The sequence below is a fragment of the Eleutherodactylus coqui genome, chromosome 2 (genome assembly GCF_035609145.1).
Source record: "Eleutherodactylus coqui strain aEleCoq1 chromosome 2, aEleCoq1.hap1, whole genome shotgun sequence".
Classification (NCBI taxonomy): Eukaryota; Metazoa; Chordata; class Amphibia; order Anura; family Eleutherodactylidae; genus Eleutherodactylus; species Eleutherodactylus coqui.
In genome coordinates, this window is record NC_089838.1 from 49,840,648 (window position 1) to 49,859,720 (window position 19,073).

At 46.5% G+C, this 19,073-nt stretch overlaps 1 protein-coding gene across 1 annotated transcript in view; it reads left to right on the forward strand.

Moving 5' to 3' along the window:
- Nucleotides 1-4,525: 4,525 nt before the first annotated feature.
- Nucleotides 4,526-19,073, forward strand: part of IPO8 (importin 8) — a 39,707-nt gene continuing 25,159 nt past the window's right edge. The window contains exons 1-8 of the mRNA XM_066590866.1: nt 4,526-4,712; nt 5,164-5,245; nt 6,259-6,415; nt 6,488-6,646; nt 7,176-7,332; nt 7,616-7,705; nt 9,405-9,499; nt 18,487-18,571. Coding sequence (XP_066446963.1) covers nt 4,629-4,712; nt 5,164-5,245; nt 6,259-6,415; nt 6,488-6,646; nt 7,176-7,332; nt 7,616-7,705; nt 9,405-9,499; nt 18,487-18,571 — 909 coding nt within the window. The 5' untranslated portion in view covers nt 4,526-4,628. The remainder of the gene's footprint in view (nt 4,713-5,163; nt 5,246-6,258; nt 6,416-6,487; nt 6,647-7,175; nt 7,333-7,615; nt 7,706-9,404; nt 9,500-18,486; nt 18,572-19,073) is intronic.

Genomic DNA, 19,073 nt, shown 5'->3' on the forward strand with positions numbered 1-19,073 from the left:
AGGTTACCTGTACATTTGCGCTGCCCATTCACTTCTATGACCTACGTATACATTTTCACGTGACCAGAAATTCACAGCCATTGATGAGCTAATCAAAATCAGTGCGTTCCATTCCCTGTGTATTACACCGCACACGTATGCCCTTAATGTCACTAGTCAGTCAGCGCAAGATACAGAAGACTACAACTCCCACTCTGCTGCTGTAAGGGCATGCTGGGAGTTGTAGTTTTGCAACAGACAGAGTCATGAGTTAGAGATCAGTTTTTATCTGCTGCCAGATAGCAGGAGCTTGCAGCCTTTCAAGAGCTCTGCTTGCTGTTAGCGAGTTGGGTTATGCAGAAGCTGAAAACTTATCCAAATTGAATACTTCTCACAGCTGAGGATTTGTTACAGTTGTATCCAGTCTAGACAACCCTCTGCAAGCTAAACACCACTTTACACGTATTATGCAGTGAATAGAACCCATTGATTTCAATAGATTTGATCACGTGAAACAAGGTGTGGCATGCATCATGCACTGCAGTGGGCCATTGGAGTGAGTGATGCAGTGGGCCATTGGAGTGAGTGAGTGGGCCGGCACGAATACACCTTGAATGTGCAGGAAACCTGCGTACGCATCACTTTTTGCAAAGGACCCAGACGGACCTCACTGACTACAATGGCGTCCATTTGGCTTCCGACGGACATTTTGCCAGGATGAGGCAGTGCGGCCTGTAGCGCCATTTCGTCTACTGGATATCTGATCAAGACATTCTGAATGGAACCGGAAATGCTGATGTGAACGAGCCGCTGGCAGCCCAGACCTTCCCTGTACTACTAGCTCACAGACGGAGCACAACAGTAACAAAACCTCAGCTGTAAGAAGTCTCTGGCTCTGATCACATCTGACCTTCCCTGTACTACTAGCTCACAGACGGAGCACAACAGTAACAAAACCTCAGCTGTAAGAAGTCTCTGGCTCTGATCACATCTGTGCCAGTTCTGCCAGCAATAGGGATCTGCCAACGATTGAAAGAAAGTAGCCATGCTTTTCTAACACAGCGCCACCCTTGTCCATGGGTTGCATCTGGTATTGCAGCTCTGCTCCATTGAAGTGAGCTGCAATACCACACACAACCCTATGGACAATGGTGGCGCAGGGTTTAGAAGAAAACGTTTAAGATCACTTCTGGGCAATCCCTATAACATGGACGCGGTACAACTGATCCAGCCACCACCCAGCGGGCTCTATTAAGTCCCGGCCTGTCACCGTGCATCAAGAATAATGCCGCTAAAGCAATAGCTGCTCACAGGAGACGACGTAATGCAGTGCTTTTGGTCACAACAATTCTAAGCAAACCCTACCTGCGCAAAAACTTGGCAACTTCCTGCACAACTTTGTATAGAGTTGGTAGGACTTTATACCAACCGCTCTATTCTCTTTATATGACTTATTGGGGCCGAACCATCGCTATTAGTAGGTCCCCGCAGAACTGTTGTACATCTCCACGCTCACACGGCGAAATAATCAGCAAGCCACTATAACACCAATTTCTTCGCTCGCTGAACCAACAGACGAGCGTTGGCCCCTTACACAGCGCGACTGTCAGGCGAACGGCCAGCGAAACATACAGGGTCCAATCAATCGGTTGACAGGAGGACCTTCCAGGCGTGGTCACAGAGCCACAGCTAAAAGACCATCATAACCCTGCGTCATTTGAGGCGGAATTAACCCCTACATTGAGAGGTGAATGCCACAAATCGTGATAAAATGCTGCAGATTTAAATTCTGCACCTTGTATCAATTTCTGAGTGGATTTTGCGTGGAATGTTACCGTAGCGCGTGGACATTTAGAGATCTCAGCCACTTTGCTGCCATTGTAAACGTCAGATTTTCCTTGTGGAAGGCACGCACAGACGGACGGACAATCTGCAGCACATTCACGCCATATGAGCGCAGCCTGAGACACCAGTCGAAGAGGAGCCATGGGACAGATTGAGGACCCTATCGCAGATCTGGGGAGTCCATATATGTTACACCCCCATCACAGTGCACAACCGGAGGTCACCATAGAGGGCCGCAGGCAGGTCAGTCAGGCACTTCGGCCTACACTCAGTCATAGCAGACTCCTTGAAGTGTCCCACAGCTTCCATACATAGTACAAACCACAATGATACATGCTGCTGCTCACAGTTATCAGCCACTTTACACACCACACTCAGGGCAAAGTTCACTGCTCTACCTGCATCAACCACCATTACTAACCTTCACCGGCCCCCGACGCACTATCCAAATACAGACCACAGCACTACTCACAACCAAAGAGCTGTATACACTCCCTCCAGACCTTCAATATATGCACCTGCACTGGGCGGAGCTACACATTAACCATAGCCACACCCACCAGACACCTGCACAAAGTGTCTTGTAATTAGCGGCAGATTAGGGCGCATTCACACCGATGAGTTTCTCGCATAATTTCTGTCTGACTGCGATATTGGTGGAACTCGTGCGTGAAAATAGCACAGTGATGTCAATGTGTTCTTTTGCGTGAGCAAATTTTCTCTCGTAGCGATGCTGTAAGATTGAAGAGTCGCTGCATGTCCTGTTTTTGGGCGATTCCTCGCAAGGAACCGCCCGTTATTAACTATGGGATTTTGTAAAAATTGCATGCAAGTGCGATACGATTTTGAGTCTGAGTTTCTCGAACCAATACTTATTATTTTCCGTCCTGAATAAAAGAAAGCCCGTGCGTACACAAGCAGTCAAGGAAATGGGCGCTATTTCTCTCCGATTTTCGGTTCGAAAATGGCAGATGAATATTCTGCACCCTGATGATCATCTGATGTCACATTTAACCCAGTGTGACAGCAATCCCAAACTGTTGGATCTTCGCTCACAGATCGTAAGCGACTTTTCTGTCGCACGTGTGAACAGACCCATTGAAATCATTGTGCGAAGAAATACGTGCATGCGAAGCTGGCCTAAGGGCATGTTCACATGGGACGGATTTCCGCTGCGAAAATTGACACACTGTGCTGAATTTAAAGGGGCTTTCCAGGCAGTGCAGGCGGTCAGTGTCGGGATACACCGGGGTCAGAGGGGAAGCCGCAGATCCGACCACTGCGTAGTGACCGATGCTTGTAAGTACAGACGCGGCTCCTATTGATTGCATTGACAGCTGCGCCTGCAATTACGAGTGCTGACCACTACGCAGAAAGTGGAGCGCATACGGCCGTCTGAAACCGCCCTTAGAAAAATTTTCAAGTGGACTTTTCTGCACGGCGGTATAATCTGTCCCATGTAAAAGCATCCTTAGAGCTCAAATACGTGGGTGATTCGCTAATATGCTCGCCGCTACGGGTTAGCGCATCACCCGTTCTTTTTTTTATTTGACTATTCAAACTCCATACTATTGCGCATGAGTTTGAAAAAAAAAGCGGGAAGTCTTGCCCATCTTTCTCGCACAAAGTATTAACATGCAAGAATTCCGCTAGTGAAAACGGAACCATTGAAATCACTGGTTTTGTTTTGACCCGAAATGCAGACGCGATTTTCACGGGCACATAACGGCACTAGAACACATCCGTCTGTTTAAGGCCTTAAGGCCAGATTCACGAAGGCATCAGCGTATTTTCACTCGCAGGAGTGCAGCATTTTTGTGGAGCGAACTACACTTTTTGTGCACGGATTGCGTATTTTACTGTATCTTTTCACGTGTGAGGCACCTGCATTGTGTAACAAAAATACGCACCAATTAAAATGCCTAGTCTAATATGTTCCTGTTTCTTTTCCCCACAGTTATGCAGCGTTTTGCGCATCTCCTAGTGTATTTTGCGCACAATTGCACCTCCCCATTGACATCTATGGGGACTTTTGGTGCGCATGAAATGAAACATGCAATTTTTTTTTTGCGTGACCGCAGTAAATATACGCTTGTGAATGACTCCACTGAAATCAGTAAGTTCTTTCCACTGCGTATTGCGTGCGCAAATATGCCCTTGTAAATCCGATCTAACCACCGAATCGGTCGCACAACAGCAAGTTGTTTTGGTAGCGTGACCAAAGTCGTCATCTTCTAGCCTTCTTCCTCATCAGCCAAGGGAGGATAAAGCGGATATTACGCCTGCGAGTCGTGGTAAAAATGGTGGTCCATGTCCTCCTAAGGCATAAAAAGCCACAAACAACCTTGTAAACTTTTCTTTTTATTTTACATTCGATACTTTTAAAGTTGTTTTATGCCGTATAAGTTTAAACATTTTACGAATGAGGTAAAGCAGTGCGCTCATCTCTGGCCGTGTTTTCTCTCTCCATATGAGTCTCTGAAAATTGACATGAAAGTCCGATAAGAAAAGTTGTCGGAAACGGCACAGGTACAGAATCCAGACGGTTTATAATCACACAACCACCAATTCCGAACAAAAATGACCCAAAAGCCGATCCGTACATTGCGCGTCATTCCGTACAAACTGTCCCACGCGACTATCCATACTGTAACTTTATTGCGCCGCACTCTTTGCGTTCCGTACAGTCTCAGTGCCTGTCATTTTGCGACAGCCGTAAATGAAGGCAGTGAGATGATGCGCTCTTGCTTTACGGCTGTTTGAAGAGCGTTTACATTGTCTGTTGTTGTCTATTCGGGTCCATCATGGATCCGAACCGGATTATCCAGGCCCTGCGGGGGACTATCGACCCCAATATGCGCTTGGCGGCCGAGGCTGAGCTCAACCAGGTGAGGAAGAGTGCACCCACCCCGGGTAATAATGGCCTGCCCCAAAACAATGCAAATAATGGTTTGCCAAGACAGAATGAACCATGTGTACCTTAATTTGGGGGGAGTCGGGGGGCAATAAATCAGGGGTGTATGACTGTGTATCCTGGTCTAAGGGGTCTATATAATTCAGGTCTCATTGTGTGACATTTGTGCCATCAGAATGGCAGGATGCAAATATCTGAGCCCCCTGAGATGCTGTGAGCCCTCCACCCCCAGGGCGCCTCATGTGTAGGTACATTATCACATGTTCCGCTAATGCATGATGGCTCCTGGTGGCCGTCCGTATGTGCTGATAGGCGAAGTCTTCCACCCTGGGACTAGTGTCGCCAGTTAGGCGGTTATGTCACAACGTCACTGAAACTGGGGGTGAATATCAGGAGGCTTCTCAATCTCATCCTCTCACTTCTAGTCTTACAAGATCATCAGCTTCGCCCCGACGTTGCTGCAGATTATAGTGTCCGACGAGGTGGAGTTCCCTGTACGACAGGCAGGTGAGTGATCGCATCTTTTTATCTTGTGCATCCATGTGCAGACTGACAAGAAGCGCTATAATGTGTGACGGTGTAGATAAGCGATGTTGGGTTTATATACCACAGGTCATCGTTACAATTTATAGAGAGATCTTGTCCAACATAAAAAGTTCACATACTTTAGATTCTGGGCTGTACTTCAGAGCTGCACTCACTATTCTACTGGAGTCACTGTGTACATACATTATTTATCCTGTACTGATCCTGAGTTACATCCTGTATTATACTCCAGAGCTGCACTCGCTATTCTGCTGGAGTCACTGTGTACATACATTATTTATCCTGTACTGATTCTGAGTTACATCCTGTATTATACTCCAGAGCTGCAATCACTATTCTGCTGGAGTCACTGTGTACATACATTATTTATCCTGTACTGATCCTGGGTTACATCCTGTATTATACTCCAGAGCTGCACTCGCTATTCTGCTGGTGGAGTCACTGTGTGCATACAATACTTATCCTGTACTGATACTGAGTAAAAGCCCATTTACACGCAATGATTATTGCTCAAAATTTGTTCAAACGATGGCATATGAGCGATCGTTGTGTGTAAACGCTGCCATCATTCACATCCTGTATTATACTCCAGAGCTGGTAAAACTAAAAAGGTTTGGTCCGGTGTTGCCAGTAGAGCAAAATGTGATTGTTCTCAGTAAGAGAAACCACAATATCCTGTACTGATCTTGAGTTACTTCACCAGCAGAATAGTGAGTGCAGCTCTGGAGTATAATACAGGATGTAACTCAGGATCAGTACAGGATAAGTAATGTATGTACACAGTCTACCAGCAGAATAGTGAGTGCAGCTCTGGAGTATAATACAGGATGTAACTCAGGATCAGTACAGGATAAGTAATGTATGTACACAGTCTACCAGCAGAATAGTGAGTGCAGCTCTGAAGTATAATACAGGATGTATCTATGTAACGGTTGGTCTGTGCTGCTGATGTCTGTTTCTTGTCCATGTGACAGCGGCAATCTACCTGAAGAACATGGTGACTCGGTACTGGCCGGATCGGGAGCCGATGGTCGGTGAAGTCGTATTTCCATTTAACATCCACGAAAATGATCGCCAGCAGATCCGTGAGAACATAGTGGAGGGCATCATCCGCTCACCGGACCTTGTGAGGTATTGAGTCCGGCACTATGGTGGATGCTGGTGGTCCTTGAACTTCAGGGAGTAACTGTCTTATGTCTGCAGGGTTCAGCTGACGCTCTGCTTACGTGTCATCATTAAACACGACTTCCCAGGGCGCTGGACCGGCGTGGTGGATAAGATCGGCTTCTATCTGCAGTCTGCTAACACTGGGAGCTGGCTGGGCAGCCTACTGTGCCTCTACCAGCTGGTGAAGACATATGAGTGAGGAACTACAGGGGCATGTGGCAGTGTAAAGCATGGAGAACAGGGAGCAAAATAGGGAAGAGCAGGGAGGGTGGAGTAATTTGATAGTAAAGAGAGCACTGACTGGTGTAATTGAGGGGATTGTAGGCAGCGCTGAGCAATGTAGTAGAGGACAATAGGGAGCGTGTAATAGGAGAGAAGGGAGCACTGACTGGTGTAATACAGGGGATTGTAGGCAGCGCTGAGCAATGTAATAGAGGACAATAGGGAGCAGTGAGTAATAGAGTGGACAGTAGGGAATGCTCAGTGGTGTAGTAGGGAGCAGTGCAATAGAGGGGGTAGAAGGGAGCGCTAGAGGTGCAATAGATTGGGAAGAAGGGAGCACTGAGAAGTGGAATAAAGGAGAGTTCTGAGAGTTGCAATAGAGGGGACAGAAGGGAGTGCTGAGTGGTGCACCCCGACATGTATAGTCTATTACATATAGCTGAGTGGTTGTGGCTCATCTTACTTATTTGATGCACTCCCATTAACTTTTTGACTCTTTTAGATATAAGAAGGCGGATGAGCGAGCACCCCTCATCGCCGCCATGCAGATCTTCTTACCTCGCCTCCAGCAGCAGACCCTCCAGCTGCTCCCGGACCCCACACACTACTCTGTCCTGATGCAGAAGCAGATCCTGAAGATTTTCTACGCTCTCATCCAGGTAGGAGAACATGAGGAGATGGCGCCTCGCCCCGGTGGCCGGCCTCAGTGACTGCAGCGATGCCAGAGCTCTAGGATTGATTGGTCACGCCTACTGAATACGCTGTATATATGACCGTGTCTTCTCTGAGGAGCTGCAGCTATAGTGGTTGTCACCCGGATTTCTAAGCCGTAGATTGACTGAAAAGCGCAGACTTAGTGGGAATGTCATGGTTTATACTGCGATATTGGGGTCACCCCGTCCTGCATGACCAGCGCACTCACTTATATGTATCTCTCCGCAGTACACGCTGCCGCTCCAGCTGGTGACCAATCAGACGATGACGCAGTGGATGGGAATATTTAGCAGCATTGTCGACCGGGACATCCCTCCTGTAAGTTCCCCTCACGACGAGCTGTTATCAGCCACAGCAGGAAATCAGTGGTCTGTCTGTGTAGCCCCAAGATGAGCTGGTCTTCCAGAAGGAGCACCGATTCATACAGTCCCTCTGACCAAGTTGGGAACGCACCTCTAAGACCCAGACAAGCACTTGAACCACTTCACTTTAACCGACGGGCTAGCATGGCAGCCCAGAGCCTACTGAAGACTCCCAGGGCTGCCACGCATAGCTGCCTATCAAGCTCCTGCCTGTGGCAACATCACAAATGTATTATATACTGCAGTACTTCAGTATTGCAGTATATAGCTAAGTGCTAAAATTATTGCAAGTTCAAGTCCCTTGTGGGGACTAAATTAAACTGGAAAAAAAAAGATTTTATAAAGTTTCTTTTTTTAAAACGGTAAAAAAAAATTTAAGATGTAAAGTTATAAAGAAACAACTTTCCCATAAAAAAAGCTAAACAATTAAAAAAACCGCATATTTCGGTATTGCTGTGTACGTAAAAGTTTGAACTGTCAAAATATTGCAATGTTTATGTGACACAATGAAACCTGGAAAAAAAAGGCTGAATGTCAGATAAGCACATTTTTTTTTTTTTTAATCCCACTTCCCAAAAAATTTGAATAAACGATCAAAAAGATGTTGGTACCCCCAAACAAGCCATTTTGTGTGTGTGTGTGACCTGTGAATTACATGCAGAGCCCGACAGCACATGTGATGTCAGTTATACTGGCTTAGCCCTGCCCCCTGATCACAGGATGGTGATGTCATCACAGGTCCTTTATCCTCCTTGTGCACTGAATGAGGAATTATGGGCAGATGACATTCCCCACAAACCTCAGTTGCTATGGATACAGCACTACTCAGTCTGGTAGTTTGTACCTGGTTGTCAGACTGCTGCACGCCTCTTATAAATGACACTTCACAAATTTACACACATTGGCTCTTTGCTCTGCCCCCTGATCACATGACGGTGATATCATCACAGGTCTTTTACACATACATAGCTGGCAGTGCATACTGACCAACAACATTGAAGCATAGTCCTTCTCCACTATCTTCACATCTCTTGAATGCGATCTCATGTCATCTCAAGTGCTAATGCCGCCAACACCAGTCCAGCCTTCATCTAATCATCAATTGTTGTCCAGTGTTGAAACAAACCGTTGCTGTCGTGCAAACATGTCACCACAGAGGGTTCAACGCCGCCGTGAAGCTAATGCAGCTTATATGATACAGGGACAAGTCATGATGTCACCTCAGCCACCAGCCGAAGTGCAGCAGATATGCAAAAGCAATGTAGCAGAGTTGTGTGTGTGTGTGTGTGTGTGTGTGACGTGCGTGTAGCAGAGCTGTGTGTGTGTGACGTGCGTGTGTGACGTGCATGTAGCAGAGCCGTGTGTGTGTGTGTGTGTGTGTGTGTGTGTGACACGTGCATGCACCACCAGAAACGCTGGTACTATAATTTCCTAATAATTACCAGTAATAAAAGCTACAGCTCGCACCAAAAATAATGACACCAGTCCAGGCAGCAGGGATGTAGGTGGAGTTATGCAGGGCCCATGTGCCAAAGAGACTGATCTAACATTTTAAGTGGCCCCAACCTGACAGAACGTTATTTTTTTACTTGGCCTTTATTGTTTATGAAGTGGGCGGAGCTCTTCACTTTTCTCTCTTTCTTGTCTTCTTTCAGGAAACTTTGCAGGTGGATGAAGATGACCGTCCAGAGCTGGTGTGGTGGAAGTGTAAGAAGTGGGCGCTCCACATCATCACACGCCTCTTTGAGCGGTAACGTTAGTGGTTTTCTAGTAACAGCTGCGCTCTCTAATAAGAAGCTTGTTGTAATCTCCTCCCTCTTGGAAGCTGAGATGTGGCGTGCTGTATGCTGGCTCATCACACTTCCAAGCTGCTTTAACTCATAAAGGATGCAGCCTTTTCAGTTTTTCCTCCTCCCTTTCCTATTTTTGTGCTGCTGACGAAAGGCTTGTTGTTTTTTGCGGGATGAGTTGTATTTTTCAGGGGTTCTATGTAATGTACTGTGTAAAGTACAGAAAAACTTTTAAAGTGAAGTGAAATTGCAAACAAAATGCAATTCCGCCATCTTTGTGGGGTTCTCGTTTTCATGACGTACACATTGCAGCAAAAATGACATGATCACTCTATTCTGCGGTCAGCACGATTATGATGCTACAAAATTTATGTACTGACTGACAAACTCTCTCTCTAACTTCCCCTTGTCGTGAAAACTTGAAATTTGGCACAAGTATTCTTTAGGTCCTAAATAGGAACAGTACAGGGGTCACAAATCAATTATTCAATTCCAAGTGCAAAAGTAAGTGAACCCCTAAGTAATGTAAATAACGCACATCTGTACCATAAAATCGTGAAATTTTGCCACGACCATTCTTTACATCCTAAATAGGAAAAGTAAAGAGGTCACAATATCAAGGAGAGGAGAATCTACCTCCCGTCTTTGTGTGCATACTGAGGAGACTCTACCTCACCTCTATCTGTATATACGGAGGAGAATCTAGCACTCCTCTGTGTATATGCCGAGGAGAATCTAGCGCTCCTCTGTGTATATGCTGAGGAGAATCTAGCGCTCCTCTGTGTATATGCCGAGGAGAATCTAGCGCTCCTCTGTGTATATGCCGAGGAGAATCTAGCGCTCCTCTGTGTATATGCCGAGGAGAATCTAGCGCTCCTCTGTGTATATGCCGAGGAGAATCTAGCGCTCCTCTGTGTATATGCCGAGGAGAATCTAGCGCTCCTCTGTGTATATGCCGAGGAGAATCTAGCGCTCCTCTGTGTATATGCCGAGGAGAATCTAGCGCTCCTCTGTGTATATGCCGAGGAGAATCTAGCGCTCCTCTGTGTATATGCCGAGGAGAATCTAGCGCTCCTCTGTGTATATGCCGAGGAGAATCTAGCGCTCCTCTGTGTATATGCCGAGGAGAATCTAGCGCTCCTCTGTGTATATGCCGAGGAGAATCTAGCTGACCTTTAGGTGTCTAGACTGAGGGGAATCTACCTCACCTCTAGGTGTATGTGTATATACTAAAAGGCAGTAAAGTACATGAGGAAGTGGGCATGGACTGCAGGGATGAGGGGGATGTAACCTCCAGTCTGTGGGTACACTTTAATAAAAAGGGGCATTACCTTTAACCCCTCCCCACTATAGGGCGTACAGTTACATCCTGCAGAGTCGTGTTACGTCTTTTAGAGTTCCAACTGTTTATTACCCGCGGGCAATAGCTGCAATCGGCCGCGCGGCTGTTCGGCACCATTAACCCGTTAAATGCTGCTGTCAATTTTGACAGCGACATTTAAGTCCTGTACGGACTCCTCCCACCACCCTTCCCCCTGTCGCAATGAGATCGCAGGGAGCCATGTGGGTGAAAGGCCCCAGGGCTGACTAAGCAGACTGCTTATCAAGCTTTGCAGGAGCGATCACAGCATTGCTAGTTGTGGTACCCTAGGACTAAAAATAAAAGTTACAAACAAGATCAATAATTATTTTTTTTTTACAATTAGTAAAAAGTAGTAAAAGTTTAAATCACCTTTGTTTTGCCATATTTATAATCAAAGAATCTATATCATAAAACAAAAATACATATTTGGTATCGTTGTGTCCATAAAAGCCCGATCTATCAAAGTAAGGCATTATTTACCCTGCACGGTGAATGTTATCTGAAAAATAAAAATAACGCCAGAAATGCTCTTTTTTGTCACCCTTTTTCCCAGAAAAAATGCAATAAAAAGCGATCAAAAAGCCATATGTATTCCAAAATGGTAGCGACGTAAACTACCGGACGTCTCGCAAAAAATAAGCCCTCTTACAACTATTTCGATGAAAAAATAAAAAGTTATTGTGCACAGAAGATGGCGGCAGAAAATAATAAAAAAAATAAATGTCTCTGAAAAAAAATAAAATAAAAAATGTATATATGTATGTATGTATGTATGTGTATGTGTGTGTATATATATATATATATATAATGTATATATGTGTGTGTGTGTGTTTGGTATCGTAATCGTACTGACCCGTAGAATAAAGTTCTAATTTTTCTTGCAGTTTGTGCGCCGTAGAAACAAGACACAACGAAAGATGGCGGAATGTCGTGTGTTTGTGTTGTTTTTTTTTTAACTCCACTTAGAATTTTTAAAATGCTTTTCAGTACATTAAATGGTACCATTGAAAAATACAACTCGTCCCACAAAAACAAGCCCTCATACAGCAACATCGATGGATAAATAAAGGCGTTAAGATTTTTTTTTAAAAGGGGGGAGGAAAAAACGAAAATGAAGAGGGGGGGGAGAAAGGGCCCGCGTCCTTAAAGGGTTAAGGGTAAAAAGTGAGATTCTGCAGAGGGACATCAGTACATGCAGTCTGAGGAGAATCTAAGGCCTCCCTCACACAGGCATTTGCAGTTGTTGCGTTTACTGCAGATTCTGCCCGGTTTCAGCAGCACTGGCATGCGTTATGCCAGCGTTTTCAGCACAGATAAAAAAAAAAGTCAACGCTCACCTAGCTGAACGCTGCTGTCAAGACTGCGTGAAGCCGGCCGATTGCTCTGATTGGCTAAGCACCATTGAGTGACAGCCAGCTGAGCCAATCAGAGCAAGCACTGGATGTGTCCAATCACAGCCATTGAATGAATGGCTGTGATTGGACACATCCAGCACTGGCTGTGATTGGCTGAGTGGGCTGTCACTCAGCAGTGCTTAGCCAATCAGAGGAATCTCTCGTTGGATGCGGGGATTTCAAATCCCTATCACGAGAGAAAAAGCTCCCCTGCCATCTGACAAGTCCCGAGAGCGTCCCCAGGGACAGCAACATCACCTGTAAGGTGAGTATTAATTTTTTTTTTCCTTTGACTCGGGCAGTGTAGCTAGGGCGTTTAGTGCTGGCAAAATGGAACATGCAACCCTGTCAAAGCGCAGCATTGAAGACGCTGCGTTTTCAGCCTTGTGTGAGCACGCCTATTGGAGCCGTCACAGAGACGGGACACCAGAGCCGGTAAGCGGAAGTGACGTCAGACGCCAGGAGCAGCGGCACGAGACGGAGGCACGAGCGAGCGGGGAGCTGAAGGGGACAGCGGAGCAGCTCAGCAGCCGAAGCAGGTGCGGGGGCAGCGGCGGCCGAAGCAGGTGCGGGGGCAGCGGCAGCCGAAGCAGGTGCGGGGGCAGGAGTGACCAGTGTGACCGGAGCGCAGCAGCCGGCGCCAAGAGGCCACCAGGAGTTCAGCGGAGCAGCTGAGACAGGAGGGCAGAGTGAGCGGCCGCCGGGACAGCGGGTGACGTCACCAGGAGGAGCGGAGGAGCTGAGTATCTACCTCTGTGTGTGTTTGTGAGCTGTGTGTCTTCTGTGTATCTGGTTAGTTGTGTCTTCTGTGTGTGTGTGTGTGTGTGTGTGTCTGGGGGTCTAAGTGTTTGTGAGGGGGGGGGGTGGGGAAATAATTTTTTTGACTGCTTGCGCATAAGTGTCAGCGGGTAAGAGGTTGCGCGAGAGAGGCAGCGGGTGAGGGGTTGCAGCAGCGGGTGAGGGGTTGCAGCAGCGGGTGAGGGGTTGCGGCAGCGGGTGAGGGGTTGCGACAGCGGCACAGCGGTTGCGACAGCGGGTCAGCGGTTGCGACAGCGGGTCAGCGGTTGCGGCAGCGGGTCAGCGGTTGCGGCAGCGGGTCAGCGGTTGCGGCAGCGGGTCAGCGGTTGCGGCAGCGGGTCAGCGGTTGCGGCAGCGTGTGAGCGGAGTGTGAGCAAGTCTATCTTCACTACTTCCACAAGTAAATTGTAGATCCCCATTAGGATGAGCTCCATGCCTGGCAATGTCATCCAGTGTGCTACTTGTGCAATGTATGCGGTCCTTGATCAGCCGATCGAGGGTGCATACTGTTGCGCAAGATGCATGCACGTTGCAAATTTAGAAGCCCAAATTCTGGATCTAAATGGGCAACTGGCAACACTGAGAGCCATTGACATCATGGAAAGGAGTTTGGTGCTCACTGAGCAGGCACTCGCTGGGGTAGAGGCGGGGGCGGATGGTAGTACGGAAGAGCAGGGGGAGCAGGCAGTCAGCTGGGTGACAGAAAGAAGGAGGGATAGAGGGAAGAGAACCAGGGAGGCTAGTCCTGAACTGGCACAACCCAACAAATTTACAAGATTGGCAGATGAGGGGGATGCCATTACAGAGCCAGCACCGCTGCAGCACGACACGCCCTCTGAACGCCAGGGGGATGACTGCTCCAGTGAGACGGGGACGGGGAGCGCACGGCAGGCTAGACAGGTTCTAGTGGTGGGGGACTCAATTATTAGGGGGACAGAGAGGGCAATCTGCCATAAAGACCGGGATCGTCGAACGGTGTGTTGTCTTCCTGGCGCTCGAGTTCGACACATCGCGGATCGGATTGACAGATTACTGGGAGGGGCTGGTGAGGATCCAGCAGTCATGGTGCACGTTGGCACCAATGAACAAGTTAGAGGTCAATGGAGGGCCCTCAAAAATGATTTCAGGGACTTAGGGTCCAAGCTCAGGGCGCGGACCTCCAGGGTAGTTTTCTCTGAAATACTACCTGTACCTAAGGCCACACTAGAAAGGCAGCAGGACCTTAGGGAGGTAAACAAGTGGCTCCGGAGTTGGTGCAAGAAGGAGGGATTTGGGTTCCTGGAGAACTGGGCTGACTTTGCGGTCGGCTACAGGCTCTACCGTAGGGACGGGCTGCATCTAAATGGGGAGGGTGCAGCTGTGCTGGGGGAAAAGATGGCTAGAAGGCTGGAGGAGTGTTTAAACTAGGGACTGGGGGGGAGGGTAAAATGAGAAATAGTGGGGTAGCCAGTGTAATTAGCGATCTGGGTCCAAGCAAAGGGAATGGGGGACGAGCAGGGGGTGGGGTTAGTACAGTTAGAACTGATAGATCAGCCATAAGTACGAATAGCAACAAAACAAATTTGAAAAACAAAAAAAATGAAATAAATTGTATGATCACGAATGCACGAAGTCTGATCGGTAAAGTGGGCGAGCTTGAAGCAAGAATGACTGATGAAAGTTATGATATAGTCGGAATTACTGAAACATGGCTTGATGATAAGTGCGATTGGGCGGTGAATTTGCAGGGGTACAATCTCTTCAGAAGAGACCGAAGGAACCAGAAAGGGGGAGGGGTATGTCTGTACGTCAAATCGAACTTGAAGCCGAGGCTACGGGAGGATATAGGGGTAGGAGACGAACAGGTGGAATCTCTGTGGGTAGAAATACAGGGAGGAAAAAATAACAAAATCCTGATAGGGGTCTTCTATCGACCACCAAAAGCAACAGAAGAAACTGAAGACTTACTACTAAGGCAGATAGAAGAGGTGTCAAAACGAAACGAAGTAATTATCATGGGGGACTTTAATTACCCAGATATAACATGGGAGAACGAAACCTGCAAATCTCACAGGGGTGATAAGTTCTTGAGAGTAATTAAAGACAATTACCTGAACCAACTTGTGCAGGAACCAACAAGAGGGAGAGCCATTCTGGATCTAGTGCTAACTAACAAACCGGAACGTATAAAGGGGGTGCAGGTTGAGGGGCACTTGGGGAACAGCGACCACAATATAATCAACTTCCAGCTGTCAATCAATAGGAAGCCTTATCAGGGAGTGACAAAGAAACTAAACTTTAGTAAAGCAAAATTTGATCAGCTTAGAACTACTATCGGTAACATTAATTGGGACAACATCCTCAAAAATATCAGTACGGAGGAAAAATGGGAAAAGTTCAAAAGGATCCTAATCGCCTCATGTGAGCAGTTCATTCCCTTTAAAAATAAAAGAAACTCAGCTAAAAGGAAACCAATGTGGCTCGACAGGACGGTACGAGGGGCAATAAACGAAAAGAAGAAAGCGTTCAAACTACTAAAGCAACAAGGCAGCGAAGAAGCGCTAAAATCATACAGGGAAAAAAACAAAATATGCAAAGATACGATTAAAACTGCCAAGGAGGAAGCAGAAAGACGGATCGCAAAAGAGAGCAGAAACAACCCGAAGCTATTTTTCAACTACATAAACAGCAAAAGGATTTGCAGGGAGAGCGCTGGCCCTTTAAAAAACAATGCAGGAGAAATCATTGATGATGACGAAGGGAAAGCAAATCTACTAAACAGTTTCTTCTCAAGTGTGTTCACCAAAGAAAAGGAAATGCCACACGAGATGCAGGGGAATAAAACGAACCCCTCACAAAATATCTCATACCTAACGCAGGAGGAGGTGCGGAAGCGTCTAAAGAAAACTAAAATTGATAAATCACCGGGCCCAGATGGATTACACCCAAGGATACTAAAGGAACTAAGTGACGAGATAGCTAGGCCGCTATACCTAATATTTCTAGACACTATCAAGACCGGTGTAGTACCATTGGACTGGCGCATTGCCAACGTGGTTCCAATTTACAAAAAAGGGAGCAAAAGTGGGCCTGGTAACTACAGGCCAGTAAGTCTCACTTCAGTAACGGGAAAAATTTTCGAGGGGATTCTGAGAGACGCCATCGATGAGTACCTCAAGGAGATTAAGGGAATAACTCCTCACCAGCATGGATTCATGAAGGGTCGCTCATGTCAGACAAATCTGATCAGTTTCTATGATGAAGTAAGCTCTAAGCTGGACCAGGGAGAATCTATTGATCTTGTATATCTGGACTTCTCTAAAGCCTTTGACACCGTGCCACATAATAGGCTAATATACAAAATGAGGCAGCTCGGACTGGACGAAAACGTGTGTAAGTGGGTAAAAAATTGGCTCAACGATAGAAAGCAGAGGGTGGTAATAAATGGTTCGTACTCTGATTGGACCACAGTCGCTAGCGGGGTGCCACAGGGTTCAGTATTAGGCCCCACTCTGTTCAACATATTTATTAATGACCTGATAGAGGGGCTGCACAGCAAAATATCAATATTTGCAGATGACACAAAATTATACAATATAATTAATGCAACGGAAGACAATGTGCGGCTACAAACGGACCTGGATAAGCTGGGGGCTTGAGCAGAAAAATGGCAAATGAAGTTCAATGTTGAAAAATGTAAGACTATGCACATGGGCAGGAGGAACGGATGTCACAAATACTCACTTAATGGGGTACCACTAGGGAAAAGTGATATGGAAAAGGATCTGGGGGTATTAGTGGATAATAGACTAAACTGGAGTAACCAATGCCAGTCAGCCGCTGCAAAGGCAAATAAAGTCTTGGGGTGCATCAAAAGAGGTATAGGGGCGAAGGACGAGAACATTATCCTTCCATTATATAAGGCACTTGTCAGACCTCACATGGAATACTGCGTACAATTCTGGACATCGGTGCTCAGGAAAGATGTCACAGTGCTTGAGGGGGTTCAAAGAAGAGCGAGTAAACTAATACATGGAATGACGGGACTGGAATACCCAGAGAGGCTGTCCAAATTGGGACTATTTACTCTAGAAAAAAGAAGGTTAAGAGGCGACCAAATAACCATGTATAAGTACATGAGGGGACAACACATGGATCTCTCCCGCAATCTTTTTACACCCAGGACCACGACGGTAACAAGAGGACATCCGCTACGATTAGAGGAAAGTAGGTTTCATCACCAACACAGAAAGGGGTTCTTTACTGTAAGAGCAGTTAGACTGTGGAACTCTCTACCGGAGGAAGTGGTGATGGCAAAATCCATAGAGGAGTTTAAAAGGGGACTTGATGTCTTTCTGGAGAAGGATATTACAGGATATAAATATTAGGTTAAGTGTCAATCCTGGTATATAGGCAGGTAGGAACTATTAGGGGTTGATCCAGGGAACAGTCTGATTGCCATTAGGGAGTCGGGAAGGAATTTTTCCCCCAAAAGGGCTAATTGACTTCTGGCCTTGGGGTTTTTTGCCTTCCTCTGGATCAACACAGTAGGATAGACAGGCTGGACTAGATGGACAATGTCTTCATTCGGCCTTACATACTATGTTACTATGTTATGTTATTGAAATGAATGGGAGCCATGTACAGCGTTTAGCACAGCACTGAAAAGCAGTGCTAAACCCTGTACAAAAACGCCTGTGCGAGGGAGGTCTAACGTCCTCTGTGTGTATACAGATTTTATTCCTCGGTTCCTCTGAAGTAACCACCACTTCCTAAAAAGACAGGATTGATGTTTCCCTCCCTGCCCTCCAAAATTATTTTTATAAAAGTTGCAAAATACATTATATGTACCCCAAAAATGGTATTATTAAAAACTACATTCCGCCACGCCAAAAAAAGCCCTCATACAGCATGAAAAAAAAAGTTGTGGGTTTTGAAATGTGGAGGACAAAAAATCATTGTCCTTATGGCCAAATTAGGCCGTGTCCTTAAGGGGTTAATGATTTCCACGGTTTAGATGGCTCTTTTAAACAGGCTGCTAATTGGGCACGACCATTCATATTAACATTGTTTTCACAAATATTGACCTGTCTGAATGTGCCCGCGCTCATTCATTGGCCAATTGGAGCTTTTACACGGGGGTAAAAATGCAGCATAACCACCCCTGTGTACACAGGGTAACGAGTGCTCTCTGCATAGTGATCGCAGTAACAATCATTCGTCGCCATACTAGTGATCCTTTATATATGTGAAAACGGCTTAGCAAGTGCCGATCAACATGCTATTGTGTTGGTTAGCGCTCGTCAACGGGCAGAAGATGTGTGCATCTATATATATATATTCTTTAACTTTTTGATCTCACTCATTTTCACCTCCGTAGTCTTCCCCACTTATGGCAGTTCTTTCTCAACAGCTATGGGAGTCCGGGGAGCGTAACGAAGGAATATATAGAATTCTCCGAATTCTTCTTGAAGACTTATGCTGTGGGGGTCTTGCAGGTAAGAGGTGGGTATATTCTGGTTTTGGGATGTTTTTTCCAAGTTTTCACCTATCCACTGGTATGGGCCTGACTGCGGGAACCCTATCAATCGCGAGAACGAAGGCCCTATTTCCCCCAATCCTCATTTCTGTGTGGCTTCTCCCTCCCGCTGTGACATTGAATGGCGCAACCACCAATCCATTAATTTAAATAGGGCTGACAGAAATAGCCGAGCGATGTGTAGCGGGCTATTTCTGTCAGTCCTATTGTAAGTGAACGGGGTGGCACCGCACATGCATGACATCACTCCATTCAATCTCCTTGCTACAAGGGCTGCAATGAGGAGGAAAGGGGAAACAGGACCCCTGTTCTTGGGATCAGTGGGGATCTCGGCGTTCGGAGCCCCACGATCTATCGGTTTTCATCAATGGATGAAAACTAGAAAAAAATGTCCTGTAACCGAAATACCAATTTAAAGGGGATTTCACTAGTCTAACCACTGGGACAAACAGCGATCCTTG